The 17,968-nt window shown below is 44.3% G+C and overlaps 1 protein-coding gene across 1 annotated transcript; it reads left to right on the top strand.

Moving 5' to 3' along the window:
- The first annotated feature begins 280 nt into the window (after positions 1-280).
- On the top strand, positions 281-17,759 carry UBE2QL1 (ubiquitin conjugating enzyme E2 Q family like 1). Its single transcript, XM_039714790.1, has 2 exons — positions 281-1,264; positions 16,429-17,759. The coding sequence occupies exons 1-2, from the start codon at positions 473-475 to the stop codon at positions 16,558-16,560; spliced, it is 924 nt and encodes a 307-aa protein (XP_039570724.1). The 5' UTR covers positions 281-472; the 3' UTR covers positions 16,561-17,759.
- The last annotated feature ends 209 nt before the right edge of the window (positions 17,760-17,968 follow it).

Below are 17,968 nucleotides of genomic sequence, written 5' to 3'. Positions count from 1 at the left end.
CGCCGGGGATTGGCTCGGCCGAGCGCGATCCGAAGGTGCCGGGGAAGCCATCTGCAGCGCAGGCGGTTTCGCCGCCGCTGTGCGGGGGGAGGGAGGGGGCTCTCCCGTGCGGGAGGCTGGGGGATTTTTTTTTTCCCTTCCTACCTTTCCACCCCCCACCACCACCCTCCTCCTCCTTCCTTTTCACGGGATCATGGCCACGGCGGCGGGGCCGTGATGTCCGCGGGAGCAGCCCCGCTGCGGCAATGCTGCCCGCCGCAGCTCTAGGCAGGGGAGGCGTTTGAGCGGCGGCCGCACATCCTCCGGCACCGCGGCGGCACCGCCGCCTCTCCGCGCCCCGGACCGGCGGAGAGGCGCCTCGCCGCCCGCCCGCCAACAGCACAGCCGCCGAGCCGGGCTTTAAATTGAGAATAACCACACTAGAGCCCCACCGGTGCTCAGAGGCGGGAGGGATCGCAGAGCCGCGCACAACATGGCCACTCTCCTGCGGAAAATCGGGCTGATCCGGCTGCACAGCCGGGACACGGAGGACCCCAAGCACCACCACCACCGCAGCAGCAGCAGCCAGCAGGGCTCCTCGCTCCGCGGCAGAGGCAACCAGAAGAACAGCAGCAACAAGCCGCAGCCGCAGGGCCCCCCCGGGGGCGGCTGCAGCAGCAGCAGCAGCGAGGGCAGCCCCGGGGGCCACAAGAACAAGAAGGCGCCGGAGCCGGCCAAGCAGCCCCCGCCGCAGGCGCGCTCCGGAGTCGGCCGGGAGAAGCCGCGGGAGGTAGGCAGGGAGCCCGGCGCCGGCAAGGAGGCGGCGCAGCGGCCCGGCCCCGGCTCCGGCCCCGGGTGCGGGTCGGGGCCGGCGGCGCTGGTGCCCGCGGGCCGGCAGCAGCACTGCACGCAGGTGCGGACCCGGCGGCTGATGAAGGAGCTGCAGGACATCGCGCGGCTCAGCGACCGCTTCATCTCGGTGGAGCTGGTGGACGAGAGCCTCTTCGACTGGAACGTGAAGCTGCACCAGGTGGACAAGGACTCGGTGCTGTGGCAGGACATGAAGGAGACCAACACGGAGTACATCCTGCTCAACCTCACCTTCCCCGACAACTTCCCCTTCTCGCCGCCCTTCATGAGGGTGCTTAGCCCCCGCCTGGAGAACGGCTACGTCCTGGATGGCGGGGCCATCTGCATGGAGCTGCTCACCCCCCGCGGCTGGTCCAGCGCCTACACCGTGGAGGCCGTCATGAGGCAGTTCGCCGCCAGCCTGGTCAAGGGGCAGGTAGGGCTCCCTGCTGGGGCAGGAGCACACGCATCCATCGCTCGGGGTGCGGGTCTGAGCGGTGCTCGGGTGGGAACACCAGGCCCGTTGTCACCGGTGGGCGAAGGCAGGGACACACGTCTTTGGCTCCGGGGTCCCTTCTCCCGCAGGTGCGGCAGAGGTGCGGGGCAGCTTAGAGGGTCGAGGAGCACATGCATCCATCGTGTCCTCCCGCCCGGCTTTTGTCCCTGCGCTTGGCTCTGCCGCCTGTGGCACACCAAGATATCGTGCTCGTTACCCCTGATGGGCGCCTCCTTCTGCCCGCAGCAAAAGGGGGCTCTCCGGGCTCCAGTGGGCTTTGGGATTGGTGCCTCCTGCCCTTCGCCAAGCCGTCGGCCATACTCGCTGGTCCCTTGCGTGCAGCGCTGCCGCTGGCGGAGGGCGCGACGCTGGAGCTGCTGCCCCAGGTCTTTGTCTGTGCTGTCCCGCATAGCATCCCTGCGGGGGGACGGGGGGCGACCCCGGCTCTGGGGCTCGGCACATCGCGCTCAGGAGTGCCGCGGGGTCGCGCCGGGAGTCGCTGCCCGAGCTGCTGGCAAACTTGTGCAGGTTTCAAATCGTCCGGCCCGAAAGGAACAAGTAAATTTGGGCTAGGTGCTGCAGCAGCCAGACGGTTCCTGCCGGTTCTCCTTTTCAAAGGAGGTGATCGGTTCTCCAGGCAGAGGATTTCGTCTGGCCTGAATCGGTGCACTTTATGCTGGTTTGTTTTGGTTTTTTTTTTCCCTTCTGCAGAATATCTGTAGAAGATAAATACTTCATAAGACGTTTTTAATAAATGGGTGGGTATTGCTGGTAGGCAGTAGTTCTTTATGCCTTTTATTACCCTTTGTATTATAGCGGGCAGTGCACACATGGCTGTGACAGGCTGCTTTTCCTGTTCCTGAATGCCCTTGAACTCGAGGCACCTGCACAGCTCCGTGTCTGTCAGTAAATTATACTGAGTAACTTCTTAAATTTATATCTTGGTAACGAGGTGGGGAAAAAGTAAATAATAATGTACTTTTTATTTGCTTAAAAATTAGGCTACTCCTGTTGCTTCTGTAGAACTGAGCAGAAGTAAAGGTTTGTTTCTTCTTAAGACTGAAATTAATTTTGATTTTTCAACAGGCTCTTTTGTAAGTGGCATGTCCTCCCTTTAACCTATTTGGTTTGGGCCTACTGCTCCTTTTTTTAAAATCAGATAGTATTTTTCTTTGCACTTCATTTCAAGAGGTTACGTTTCCTAGGTCACCTTGGGATATTAAAAAAAAACACCTACCAAGAAGAAAAAAAAAAGTTTTAATTAACACAGAGGCTGAAGTACGTTGAAGTTCTGTAGCTGTTCTTACTGCATTACACTGTTTGTTAACCTGTCACTTTTTAGAGAGGTCATAGTTCTTGTTATTTGTTACAAGAATTTAGAAGGATAGTGCTAAATTCTCTCATTTTGTAGCAATTCAGCCTCTTTCTGAGGTGTTGAATATTAAAGGGGTTCAATGAATATTTACTGGGATCATAAAATGGCTCAGTGAACAGAAGCACTGTATTGTTTTATTAGTAATACATTCTCAGCTATATAATCTGACAATTTTCTTCCCCAAACCACTTAAGCGATTTCCAGAAAGTAGTAGCAATCTTTGATTACCAGAGGATGTTTATGTGTGCATCATTAATAAACACATTTAAAAAGCAAGAATTTCAATAACATTCTTCCAGAAGTTTGCAAAGTCAGTTATGACAGAAAGAGAATTGAGATTTAAAAAAAAAAAAAAAGGGGGCAGAAATAAACTGCTGACAGTAACTTAGTAGTTAAATTGATATAACATGGCACGTGTCAACCTCCCAGATTGTTCAATCCAAGTGGAAAGGTTATTAGGCAGTATGGTCAATACATTTATTTTCTGGGTTAGAGAGATGTTGCCTGTGATGGGTTTGCCGGCCTGTCACCGTAGCTGGGCTCTGTGTCATGGGAGCCACGTTTCTGTAATTGCACTCCCCTCGTTATGTAATCCCCACTCCATTGCATAATAGGGCTCAAAGTACAACTGGCGCTCCCCTATCCCCGTTTCATTTTACAGGTGATCCACTTTAGACCGGTTAGTTTTTAAAAATAAAAATGGAGCCAACGGAGCACCGAGGGCTGAGGCGCTGCGTTCCCCAGCGCTGCGTGGCCGGGTTTGGGTGACGCCTGCCGTGCCGTGGGCAGTCCTGGTGCTTGCAAGGAGCCGTCCCAAACAAACAGCCGTGGCTGTCATCAGGTTAATTGTGTAATTTCTGTAAGCAGCCTGCAATCTGCAGTAGCATGAAATATTCAAGATGCAGTTCATCAGCAGGGCTGGAAGGAAGGGTGAGGGCCATTCTCCATCGCCTCAGAATGAACCTGCCTGAGCAAATGGCAGCAGCCATTGCACTGAGGGGGAGATGGGCCACTGTTGCCACCAGTGAGTCAAAGGGACCTTCCAGAGAAATGTCAATGGTTGCCAGCAGTGATTTAGCATGAAATCACCACGAATATTCCAGCCTGTGACGCATCCAAGAGCGCGCCTGGCTGGCACGGGTGCCAGTGTGAGTGGGCAGGGCTGAGTGTTCTGCTGGCACACCTTCCTCCTTGGGGCCATTCAGGGGATGGAACCAAGGTGGTTCATTTTGTTGGACATTTCTCATCAGTCCCATTTTTCTGAGCCAGCTGTGGCACTGTCATTCTCTGCTGGTTCTTCAAAGGGAAACAGCACTTCTCGGTCTCCTGGTAGAGCTAGGAGTAGCTGTGAGCATGTATGACCTTCTGTTTTTTCACAAAGCGATCCAAAAGCAGATAAAATTAACATTGAAAATACATTTTCAGATGGTTAAGATTCTTGACAAACTCAAAAGTTTTTTCATAGATTTCACAGAAGGGAAATTGAGATAAGTCATTCTGACATCTCATGGGATGTCACTCAGGAGTTGTGTCTGTACAGAAACTTAAATGTGCAACAGAGAAATTAAGAGTTAGCATTTTTCTGTTACTTTTCAGCATTGCAGTTGTAAGTGGTGAAACCTGTGTCCAAGTTCCCAGACCTGAGCATATCTCTCAGGGGTTGGATTTTAAAGCAGAGTCGCTGTTTCTCTAGATTTCACCAAGCAGGAACCACACTCCTCAGGTGACTTTACTTGAGAGATGCCCTACGTTATGGGATGCACACCCTAACTTCCCAGCATGAATCTAGCATTGTATTTTTAGATTTTTTTTGTCTGTAAATAAAAATGTTCAAAATGAAAGAGAGATGACTTTTGTTTGAATATAACAATTCAACAGCTCCAAATTTAACTTTTTTTCCCCCTCAGTTTTCAAGGAAAAAATGTTAATTAACAAACAAGTTGGGGTTTGTTTGGTTGGTTGCTTCAGCTATTCAGCTGAGAAAATCAATTATTCACACAGCTCTAGTCAGTATCTTGAGGGGAATTCTCAGTACATCAAAGGCCAAAGACTGTTTATCTGTCTGGGATCCAGAATCTTATTTTAAAAAACTTGGTGTTGTCCTTAACTCAACTGTAGCCTTGCTTTTAAAGGGATGACTTTGTACTTGCTTCCTGCACAGTCAGCTGCTCGCTGGCTCCTGTCATCACAGGCAGGAGCTTGGCCCTGCTGAACCAGCGAAACAGTCGCCGTGAGCCGCCACGGAGCTGGGGTGCCAGCCAGGGAGGTGGGGTGATGCTAATGAAATAATTTAAATACCAGTTGTTTATTGTCCTGGAGGCAACTGTTCGACATGTCTGGCTAGGCAGAGCTTCCCTTGCCTGTCTCTCTGTGTCTGTCCAGGCTGCGGAGGTGGGCCATGAAGTGTTACTCCTTCTTAGCCCTTTAAAATGATTTATTGGTAATTTCAGAGAGAGGTTTAAAAATTAGTCAGTTGCTCGATAGTGGTGTCATTGTCACAATAATATCAAGAATGGAAGGCAGGCAGGAAGGAAGGAATGGTACTGTCTCAAAGCAGGAGGTCCATCATGGCTCTCCTTGAGTGACTGTGCACACAGATGAGACCAATGCCCCTGTTTCAGGGAGGAGTCGTCGCTCTTCTTTGAAAACATGGTAGATGATGTGGTCCCAAAGGAAAAGGAGCAGACTTTGTCCAAAAGTAAGAGGGTTTTGTGTCTTCTAATAGATATGTTGTTTCTCACGGGACAGAATGGTTTGGTGGACGCTTAAAAGAGGAGCTGTGTGCACCAGTGTCCAAGTAATGCATCAGGGTTTTGGTTTTTTTCTTGTTTTGAGAGCAACAAACAGAGCTGCACCTGATGCCTTGGGGACTTCAGATATAAGCTTGCAGTAGTGCTGACCAGTAGATGCCTTGTCCTCTTTTTTTACAAGTCCCTTGTTCTGTCCTTGGTGGCTGGGGGCCGGACTGCCGGACAAAGGCAGCTGTCAGGTAGCTGTCAGCTCTGCAGATTGTCATGAAAAAAGGCCTTCATTTGAGGGAAATACTCCCTTGTTCTTCCAGTGACTAGGAGGAACATAAAAAATTTTCCAGGATTCTTGCAGGTAATGGAGGAAACATAGAAATTTTGCTAGGACATATTACAATAGCAATAGGGTACCCCTAAGTCTGAGTATTGTTGCTGTTGTGGGTTTTTATATAAAAATTTAAATAAAAATCAAAAGATAGTTTATAGTTAAGCTTTAGTTTTATATCTAAAAAGTTCCTGAATTCAAATAAAAGTTGTTGATGTCTTTGATCCCTTCTATTGCAGCATTAGAAATGCCTCAGTGGCACCCTGTTTGTTTGCTTCAAATGCTGTGCTTCGTATGACTATTGAATGGATTTATCTTTCCATTTTAAATATTCAAATATCTCAGCTGAGTTTTAGCAGATTGAAACAGCAGAAACGGGCTTGTTTTATGACAAGCAGCTACAGAAGGTAGCTGTTAATCATAGTCTAAATTACTCCCTCTTCATCCTTTCGAACAAAAGTGTGAGCGAGCAGATAGCAGATGGGACTTGCACAGTGTCCAGGAGGTCAGCAGACTCCAGGTCTTTCAAATATGTATAGCAGAAATTAATTGCAGATCCATGGGTTTTCATACTCCAGATGCTGGGTTGGAGGAGTGTAGCCATGAATAAATCAGCTAATCTCAAAGGCTGCAGAAATGTACAGAGAGCACAGTGGTCTCTGAATTATTTGGAGCCATTGTGTCCTATTAGGCCCTTAAAAATTGAATTGTTTTACTTTTTGCTTTTGATTAGTTGCCTGAGCAAGTGATTATGGTTATCCTCAAGAGGGGAAATGTTGCTCTAGGTCCAGGGGTGAAAAACATCGACTCAAATACAAGGATGACAGAGGAGACCAAGACTGTGCTAGGGGACGTGTTTCCCATAAAAAGGTATAAATGCTGGGCCAAAGAGATAACAGAATATTGTTTGTCTACAGAGGAAAAGCAGAGCTATTGGCCTTCTAAGATGTCTCCTTCATTTCATTTGAGAAACGTAGGATGGAAGCTGAAGTTTAAGTAGGAGCATATGTATTGAGATGCTGGGCCTGATAAATGGGCTGGAAAAATAATTGTTCATGTGTACTCTGATATATTGGTGTTCTGGCCATCCACTATTATTATGCAAATATATTCTACTGAGAAGAATGAAGACACAGGGATTCCAACTCATTGAAATAGGAGGTTGGTTTAATTCTTTTAAAAAGCAGAGGGAACATAATCTCCATTTTTCTACTTCAAAGCAGAAAAAATGAAAATTTTTTAATTCTTTCAGCTATCCCCATTACTGTTAAAATAGTTATCAAATAAACAAAATACCTACATTAAGCCAAATTACTTATTTTAAAACATGCTTTTATTCTTCTTGGCAATACTTAGCTGATGTCCAAATAAAAATTTGAAAGAATTGTGGTTTTGGATTTTGTGAGAAAATTGAATTTGCTGAAAAGAGCAAGATTCTTCTTCCCTGAATTATATAAGAAGTGCTCATTTTCTTCAGTGTGAGTGTTCAGGCAGAGAGAACCATGTAGCATTGGGGTGCTTTGTCAGATACTTCACTGAAAATTGTATTTTTTTAAATGCAGAAAGCCTAGTCACGAAGGGTGATGTCCTGAAGGAGTAACCTAAATAACCCACTTTCTATTGTGAGGAAGATTTACTCTTCATTTTACAGGCTAGCCTTGAAAATATGCAGCTTTCCTAGCATCCACACAATGCCCAGGGACTTCCATGCATGACTGGCTACTTCCAGATTGAAGATTTGTAGCTCCACAGTAATTCAGCTCCTTATATCCTGGGAGTCTGATTGCCAGGCATGATCTGTGGCATGTCCCCCTGTGGGCATCTGCTCTCACAAAGTGGGACGGTGGTTAAGTAATACAATATTTCCTGCGTTTCTTTTTCCAGTCTTAGCTCCTTTGGGCTGGTGAGAGAGGCAGTGATGGGCTCTTATTTTCTTTGACGTATTCAGTCCTTCACATGCAGTTTCCAGTTTTCTCCTGTGAATGCCAAAAAAGGTAATGCTGACATTCAGTGCGAAGGGAGATGGGCGGTGGGAGGATTGCTGGGTGCAATTCCTCTGCAGTTAAACAGGGAGAACCTCAGATGCTGTGGTAGTTATGCTGGCTGAATGGCTCAAAATGCATCTTAATTGTAAGGTGCACGGGATCCAGTTGTTGCACTTGTAAATGGAATAGCAGGTTTCTCTTGGATATCATTGTATTTTTTGAAAGTGCGGGGTCTGGTCTGTGTTGTACTCCACAGGTCATTTCTGAGCATTACAGGGTATTGGCCTTTAACTCCATCTGGAAACAGCAGTAACTGAGTAGATCCTGGAAGTCTCAGGACAAACTATAGGAAGGATGTGATACTGTTACCTAACCTGGCTCCCAGTGACAAGCGCTGGGAATTGAAAGTGCCTGGGCTAGGGAGAAGCGTAGGTGTGCTTTGATGGAAGTCAATTTGTAGTCCTTACTGGTGCACACAGAACAGGTAAGTGGGCACTTCAGATGTTCAGGTGATTCCTCTTCTGAAACGGGATCAAGGTGCCAGTCTGATTCGCCCTATTCCCATTAAAAGTCATACTGAGGAAGGATACATCAGGCATGTCCCTCCTCAACCCCACGTGGCAGGTGCGTGCCTGTCTCGTGCACGTGCAGAGTCTGTCCTTGGAAAATGTCTTTTTATCTGCTTCACAATCTTGTGCGTTTGCCTTGTTAAAATCAATGATTCTCATTGATTTAATCCTTCGCTGCACAGGCTGTCCAAAACCCGTGGAACTTCTGCAGTGACTCCTTGATAGAGTTACAAGTCAGCTATAATCCCAAACCTGCCTTCAAAGATGAGTGAAAATAAACCCGAGGAAGGAAGACATAAGCCTGTGTTATGAAATGGCCCGGAGCTCAGATGCTTGTCATAGTCAGGCTTTATGAGCTGTGGAATGACTTGGTATTTCTCCTGTTTCTAGGCTTGTGCTACAATTGGTAACAAGCCCCCAGCTGCAGTAAGGACTCATTTCCGTAATACATGTCCATGAAAAAACCAAAGCATCATGAAACAGAAGAAATTGAAATTAGTTTTTCAAATTTTCTATGAATTTCTATAAATATTAAATTTTCTGTGAATTTGATAATATTATTTCCATTAAAATATACCTGGCATTGAAGTGTTCTATAATTATTTGCAGGAGGATGTTGCAGCACTTAGCCTGAGAAAAGGTGATCTGAGTTTAGCTTCCAGGTTTTGCCACTGACTTCAGGTGCAGTCATGGGCAAGTCATATAACTTCACTGTATTCCTCTTTCCTATACATAAAGTACAGACAAATTTATAAATGACCCAAAGGTCATTTGAGGATATGTGCTTGAAGCACTTGGAGGGCTCTCTGAGTAGATGTCCATGTGCATCAGTATGAAACATACTGCAGTCAAGAGATTGGCACATTCATATAAATAGCAGTAGAAAAGCACATCCACTTGTGACTCTGATCTTACTAAATTTGGATTTAACTCGATTATATGTTCCCAGAGGCAAGCTGCTTTTTACTACTCTTTTGTTCTTGTTTTTTGGGGTTTTTTTTGGATTTTTTTGTTTTAGCATTGTAAAACTTAGGGGAAGGTGAAGATAGGCATCGTTGTGGTACCTTTTTCTTTACAGCCTGTCACAAAGGATGGCTGGGTTGGCTTTGCTTTGGTTGGGTTCACACCCATGACTGTGTTTGACTTCAGGTTCCTGATGTGGAGGACCTGTGGGCTTATGCAGAGTTGCTGTCATGTTCCAAACTTTCCTACCTGGACTGGCCCTCGGGAACTCTGTCAGTGCCTGATTCCACATATAGGTAGTCCAGGGAGCTCAGCAAAAGACTGAGAATACATAGCTGAGAAAACATTCCTCTGTCACCTAGACTAGCAAGTGCCCTTCTGGTGGCAAGGAACAGGGACTGTCTCTTTTGACAGAAGCCCAACTTGTCATACCTTCAGCCCTGAAGATGCTTGAGTCACAAGTACAGGGACTGTCTCTTTTGACAGAAGCCCAACTTGTTGTCATACCTTCAGCCCTGAAGATGCTTTAGTCACCAGTGATGTAGCCAGCTACCCAAATTTTCTTATTCTTTTACCAGCACAGTGTTTGTTCCACCCATAAAATGCAGGGAGGGAGTTTCTTAACCCTCATCTGGGCTGAAATCATGGTGCCAGCTCGGTGCTGACTTAGGGAGAGGCGCGGGAGAGCAGCACAGTGCTCTGTAGCTGTCAGACAGGGATTGGGGCTGTAAGCGTTTGTATCGATTAAGAGCTACTGGCAGCAGGCTACTGGCACAGACAAATGAGCATGAATAATTACTCAGCTGCAACTCAGATTTCTTTTTCCTGGACAAAGAACAGTTATGCTCCCAGAAGGCACAATTTATAGGATGCTTTAATGCCAGAACTTGCTATGTTTTCACTTCTCTTATGGATTATTCTTAAAAAGGAGACCAAAAAGGCATGGAAGTACTGCTTTGGAAATTACACATTTGCAGGAAAACCTCCTTTAATTCACTTATGCTGCAGCATTACGAGCATTTGTCTGTATCACTTTCTATACTGCTTTATTTTAGCTATAGCTAATAATCATATACAGTGCAATATAAATTGTGTGCAGTTTTTGAGACATGATTAACTGTGCCTCATCAGTACATGAAGGAAAAAAATTATAAACCATGTAATTGGGGGGAGAGACTGTGTATATTGCGCTCTAACAGCGATGTTGTGACACATTGCAATCACTGCACTGAGAGCATGACAGTACTCTCTTCAGCATCACTCTGCTTTTGAATGCGTCTCTAAAGCCAGTGGAAATATTTTCCTCTGAAAGCTTGTTTAAATATTCTAGGATAAGGCTGGTTCAGGCTTAAGCACTGAGTGCTTCTGTTCCTTATCAGAAAATGTATGAGTGTGTTTGCATAGAATAGTTGGGGCCCAAAGCCATTAGTCACTGGCACATTGTGGAACATGTTACATACTGGCAACTCATAGCATGCTTCAATATTTAGGAAATCCATGGATTTTGTGTCATACATGGGGAAACCTGACACAACAGACTTGGAAAATGGGCATATCGTTGTGGATCGTCTTCCTGTCCATGGAGGCATCGCCACAGATGCTGTGTCTGGCATAGTGACTTCCTGCAGTCTTTTGTGTGCTTCTGTCTCTCTGCTTGTTTTCCATCTCTTGACATTTACCTAGGGTTGGGTCAGCAGAACCTGCTGTAGAGATCTGTTAAGAGATGGAGGCAGAAAAGCTGCAGCCATCCGTATGTCCTTATGGTGGCTTACATGATGGGCCAAGGTTAGCCCCATGTGCAGAAAGCTTGTGTGGTTTGCCCTTGGGAGACCAACATGGAGTTGTTTGCATTGCGAGGACTAATGAAAGTACACAGGGCTGAGGAGATTGTGTTAAGAGCTGTGCTAACAACATGAAGGTTTGCCTGCTTGTGAGTCTCTTAGCTGTGCACTACTGGAAATTTACACAGCTTTTTGTTAGCTGGTCCAGGCAAAACACCTGTATGTGACTGAAGGTTTGCTGTGACACCTCAGAGATCCACAGCACAGGAGCTTACATTGTTTCCACAATAACATCAACCGTGTAAGGGCTCATGGCTGTGTACACTAAATCTCTGAAAATCTGGGACCTAATAAAGCAGGGAGTGACATCAGGAGTGGACTGAGCACAACCTTGAAGGGTTCAGGACCTGGCTGTGCAATGCCACAGTGACCTGTGTTGGCAGTTCATCTCCAAGTGTCTAAGCTGGACTTGGAGACCACCACAGGTCCCTTCCAGCCAGTACTTTTGGTGATTGTATGACCCTGTCCAAGGCTGACCTCTGTTGCATAGTCCTGTCCTTCTAGGGAGTGCCAACTGGAAGCACACCTGGTACTGTCCTAAAATCATTGAGTTTGTATCTGGGAGCTACTATCATGTATTTAACAAGAGAGGGAACTCCGTTTGCCCAGAGAAATCCTCTTGACGCTGTCCTGACTCTGGAAGGACCAGAAGAAATGGCAAGACTGCTTTTCATGACACCATAGGCCAGCTGTGGGTAAATATATGGTCATAGTGGACTCAAGAGTTTCAGGCTTCATATTTGGTTTCTGTACAGGATGTAACTCTGTATTTGGACTACTTTGTGATCTGGTGATGCTGGGGAAGAATTGACGTGGCACATTGCTGGCACTGGTACTGACAGATTTTAAAGAGCTAATAGTTGTTGAGTTGGATATTTTTGAGGATATGCTGCAGTGTCACAGAGCATTATGAAGGGAAGATGTGTTCACAGAGACTACTGTGGCATCAAATGCAAGTAGCCAAGCTGCCAGATTTGCCCACAGAGGTCCATAGATGTGAATGTGTCACGTTTTAACCTCAGCTGCCAACCAAATACTACACTGAGTGCCAGTCAACTCCCTCACCTCATCCCCTGGCTGGCTGGGAAAGAGAATAAAAAAAAAGAGTGAAAACTTGTGGGTTGAGATAAGGAGTTTGATAATTGAAAATAAGTAAAATATAATACTAAGAACAAAAACCCCAATTGCAATTAAAGACAGACAAAAGAACCACAAGAAAACCAGGTGATGCACAATACCATTACTCACCACCCACTGACAGATGTCCAGCCCCATCCCCAAGCAGTGATTGGCCCCTCCCAGCCAACTCTCCCTAGTTAATGTACTGGGCATGATGTTCTGTGATGTGGAACATCCCTTTGGCCAGTGCAGCTCGCTGTCCTGGCCATGTTCCCTCTTGGCTTCTTGTGCACCTGCTCACTGGTAGAGCACAAGGCACTGTGAAAAATCCTTGGCTTAGTGTGAGCATTGCTCAGCATCAACTAAAACACAGGGGTGTTATCAATATCATTATCATGCTGAATTCAAACCACCACTTCTTTTAGAAAGAAAATTAACTCTATTACAACTGGAACCAGGACAGGGGGACAAATCACATGTGAGATTCACCTTGTGTCTTTTGCTGAGCATGGCAGGAGGGAGTGGTTGGTCCTTTGGTACAGCCAGGGCCCTGAGAAGGCTGCCCACAGCACATCGTGTTCCAGGAGGTCTTTCTGCCCGCCATTATCAGGGTTATAGACTGGATGCTGCTCAGCTGTTTGTGCAGGCTCATTAGTTTGGGCAAAGCCTGGATGAGTGGCATGCGACTGCTCGCTGTGCCACGCAGGCTGGCCGCAGCAGGAGCACGAGCGAGGGAGGAGGCTGAGCGCAGCACACGTCCCCCTGCGCTTCAGCACGGCTGCATAAAAACCAGTTGGGTGCTGTGGCATTGCTTTCACCTTTCATATGTTTCTAGCTTGTTAAAATTATATCTTGATAAGTACATGAAGTCACAGCAGATGGCAAAATCTGAAACGTTCTCTCCAACTCTTTAATTAGGTTTTCAGTTGTCCCTTTATGAAAGGCGCTCTGCGAGTGTCTGAAAGTATTGCAAGTATTTAAATAAGCTCCTGGTGCGACTTCTCAGAGCTGAAGTCGACAGTGATATCTTTATGAAAGGCTTCCTTGGGTTTTTGCTGTTGTTTTTAACCTCTTGTGGAATGTTTTGATCTTGTTCAGGTTCCAGTTTTTATCACTTTCCTTGATGTAGCAGTGGACACATCGAAACGTCGGCCATGCAAATGATCTGTATTCCTTACCCTGGCAGTAGTGCCATATGTGATTTGGGGATTGGTCAAAATGCAGTTGTGCCTGACAGAGCTGTGGACAGCACATATTTACATACTGTGTTTACCATCACTGCCATGTTTACAGAATGCAGCAGCTCACAAGCTCCTGCCCAGAGTTAAAATGACTGCATGTTTAAGTAGCAGGCTGAAAATAAACTGTAGTCAGGGCTGGTAGCGGTGCCTGGTAAAAACATTTGACACTTTCTTCTATAATTGCATCCAAAATGGCATTTTTTACTTAAATTTGGGAAGAATTTTTTGGGAATGGCAAAAAACTAAAAATCAGTAAGACAGTAGATACCACCCAAGTATAGGCTTGAAAACATCTGAAGTTGGTCAGCTGAAATTCCAGCCTTCTTTCTTTTTACCCCAGGTTTACTTGAGGCACCAAATAGGGAAACTTTCCGTCTAGGAGGTTAAATTTTATCCAAACTATAAACAGCTGACAGGATATTGGTTAATAAGAGACAGTGCTGACCATGCCACCCATAGTTCCTGTGTAAGCACAGGAATACATGGACTGCAGCAGGGTGGAATTAGCTGGCCTTTGATGGTGCAGTTCACATACAACCTGTATATGGTACCAGACTCAAAGTGGATTTAATGATCTGTCACATTAATACCAAAAAGGTTTCAGAATAAACTCGTGATATGATGCTCCTTTTATCTGATATGGCTCCAGTAACATTTTACATGATGTGATGATCTTTACCACATCATTACACCAGAGAATTCTTATGTTCCTGCTTTGAAAGCTGTACATAGTCGACACCAAACACGAGCTGTTCACAATGCAAAGGTCCTACTTCTAGGTACAGCTTAATATTATTACTTTGTAAAAGCTGGGTAAGATGTGAATCATACTGTCCTAGGTGCTATGCATATAATTCAGAAAGTATCAAAGCCTTAAAGGATAAAAAATAATGTGCAAAACACAGGAGATGACAAATGGATCTAATCCAGAAATTAGGCGGCACAGTAAGTTTACGTGTACTTTCAAAAGTATTTAATCAGTGAGATTTTGAGGACAGCACTTTCTGTACTGATTTAATCTTCTGTTGCACTTGGTTTTTTCCTTTTCCTGTTTCTCTGAGTGTGCTTCCAACAAAACCTCCGATTAGGAAAAAATTACAAAACGTTTTGTAGCAACAAAAATACTCCTGCAGAATAATTATGATTGATAATTATATCTGATATAATTATGTATTATAATTATTGAATAAGATTTTAAAAATATGTTAGCCAGCTTTATTTAATTATTCCATCTATACAACTAAAAATGAACATTTTCTAAGAAAATTTTTGATTATGACTCAGTTGAGAACCATTCAGATCATCCTTATTTGGGACATAATAATTATTGAATTCGTGTAGAGATGTAGAAGATGTCTTGCTGTTTGGTCTGTCAAGGGAGTTTAAAGAGGAAATAGATTTCTAGTCCCTAAATAGCAGCTAGGGAGAAAGGTGAGGAAAAGCATTGACAGGTAAAACAGCTGTTTTGGGGAAAAACAAATGAGTATAAATGACTGTGAGTAAATCGAGGTGGGAATTGGAGGGTGTTGGTAATCTTTGGTTAAGATGTGCTCTGAGAGACTGCTCAAGCTGCACCAAAAAATTATTTGTTAAAACCAGAGTAGGAAACAGCTTTTTCTTTCATATGTCCGTAGTTTTGCTGTAACAGGAGCAGTGCTGAACACAAAAAGAGCCTCTGCAATATTGTGACAGCTTTTTAGAAAGAAATAGTTTGTCCACACTGCAGACTAATTTTACTCATTTTAGTCTGTAAAAGTAAATTTGATACTCCGAGGACAGATTTTGTTTTCTTTTTGCCCATTTTCCCCGTTTTCCTCCCTCGATATACCTGACTGTTTTCTCAGTATTTATTGCATGCTATTGCAAATGCCAATTTTTGGTTTAAATTGCACATTGACAGTAAAATCAGGGAAGCAAAAGTTGGTTTTTGAGCTAAAAAGAACAGGGAAAAATGAGAACATACTAAGTTGAACAGACAAAAATTATAACATACTAACTTGGTTCTTAATGATTGTAACACTGTAATATGGTATCCATTCATCTTTATTGTTAAAAAGGCTTTCAGTGCAATCTGTCAAACAATTACTAAAATCACTAGACTAGTGACTTTAATAAATTTCTATTTTATAACAAATCCAGTAGGCACACATACTTTAAAGGTATTTATTTTATTTTAATGATTTTGTTTAAAGGTATTCATTGTTGTAGAGTGGTATTAATCTTCAGCTATAATTCTGTCTTTTATCTCTGTTGGTTGGTAATTGACACTGACCAGTGTGAAAAATAAGGTAAGATATTGATAACTCAGTAAAAGTCTCTACTGCCAAACAAGGATTTGAATTTTCATACAGCTGTGCAGTTAGAGGTAATATAATAATAGCAGGGTAATGAAAATGCAGTATATGCAAACGGGTATATTTTCATTCATTATCAAACTTGGCAAACGGGTAATAAACAAATTAGAACTTTTGATTTAAGATGGAAGCAAGTTGGTTTAAGGGACTCCTTTTAGAAAGGGCAGAGCTGTTCATTTCTCACAGGTGGGTGGCAGGTAGAAGGATGGACCGTGTCCCTGCAGCATGGATTTTCTGGTGTCCCTGCGGGATGGGTGTAATCTCTGGTGTCCCTGTGGGATGGATGTAATCTCTGGTGTCCCTGCAGGGGGTGAGGCACAGGCAGCCCTGAGTGCAGCCGTGCCCGGGGAACAGCCCTGCCGATGCCTTCTTTCTTTTTTTTTTTTTCCCTTCTTTTTACCCATGTGCTGAGTATCGTTTTAAATCATCTCTGATAATGCTTTTGTCTGCTCGGGTCTGGGGACTGTGCTTGCTGGAACCCGTAAGGGAATGCCTGCTGGTCCTGATGAGTTGAAAAGTTAAGCTGTGGTTTCCAGATGCGTGTTCACATCTTTAATGAAGGTTTTCTTTTTGTGTTTGGCGCAGGGCCGTATCTGCAGAAAAGCTGGCAAATCAAAAAAGTCATTCAGTCGAAAGGAAGCTGAAGCAACATTTAAGAGTCTGGTGAAGACCCATGAAAAATATGGGTGGGTCACCCCACCCGTCTCTGATGGCTGATGTTAGCAACCTGCACTTGACAAAAATGCTGAACAAAAGTACTGTGACATCTCCTCAGTGCTGTACACCGCCCATCCTTTTCTACTTCAGCTTCTGTTACATACCATGAATGTCAAGGAGACATCTAAGTTATTTATGAACAGATGTGTTTACAGAGGGAGAGAAAAAAAATGCTGTGTAGGATTATATTTCAAGACTGGAGAATGGTCATCATTGAAGTCACTTGAGCGGATGCTGAGATTGCGTCATTTGCCCCCATACAGCCCACATTGTCTTCAGCTTCTTTCCATGACAGCAGCACCAAACAGCAGTACTGGAAAGTCTATCCATTACTGCTCAGTTCATTTAAATGTAAATGAAACAGTTAATATTTAATAGGGAAGCAGTGCATTGCAGGTACATGTTTGCTGTGCTGTTTATCTTTGTCTCCTAGCAGGTCAACATAACTTGAAGATTTGTCTTTATGTGGAACTGTGGTCTGCTGTGACTAAATTTAGACCTCATTTGTGCTCTATATATGACCTTTAATTCATAAATGAAACCAGAATTAAAATGCTGAAAGGTCCTAGTGTTGAAAAATTATTAAGTGGAATCACCCAACCGGTTACAATGTGCTCTCTGTGCTGATATTGTGATGTGCTGTTCAGAAATAAACCAGTGCAGTTAGCTGAAGGTTAGGTGTTTTTTTAAAACGTCCACACCAGGGCTTAGAGGGGTTGGTCGGTGGTAGCAGAAAAATGATTACCCTGGCGGTACCTTCTGCAGTAGCATGTGGCCTGTCAGTTCTTCAAAACAGCAAAACAAATGAGTGGAAATGGACAAAGCAACCTTAAAATTTTACCTGTTTAATTTTGAAATGATATGCCAGTAACAGAGTAAAAATTTTCAAGTCAAATGGAACATGGTTTGTAAGATGATTTGCATGACTGGAATTTTTCTTTTTTATTTTTACTCAATAGACATTGTATGTACTTAGAGCCCAGTATCTGAGAAAACCCACTGATGTATATAAATGTCCTATTATTTAATCATTAAAATTTAAGTTTTCTGGTAAACAAATTGAAAAAAACAACTTTCCAAGGGACTCCATAAAAGCTGAAGGTAATGTTAAGAATGGTATAGAAAAGCATTAAAAAATGTGGATTCCGAATGGAAAATCGTATTGGACACGTGCTGAATAAAATCACCAGTATCGTTTCTGTTGCCTCAGGAATTCAATCATTTTGGCCAGCTTTTGTATTCAAAGTAATGGGTTTTCTGTTGTGAGATTCTAAGCACCATATAGATGTATCTGTTGTGGTGGTATTTTAATTGAAAGTAGGGCAGTATCGATTGTAAGACTGATTTGGAGGGGGAAAGCAGTGTGGGTTTGGAAGCACTTTCCATTATATGGCTAACACAAGAACAA

The sequence above is a fragment of the Passer montanus genome, unplaced genomic scaffold, assembly GCF_014805655.1.
Source record: "Passer montanus isolate IOZ18808 unplaced genomic scaffold, ASM1480565v1 scaffold31, whole genome shotgun sequence".
Taxonomy (NCBI): Eukaryota; Metazoa; Chordata; class Aves; order Passeriformes; family Passeridae; genus Passer; species Passer montanus.
This window is presented reverse-complemented; position numbering and strand designations above follow the sequence as displayed.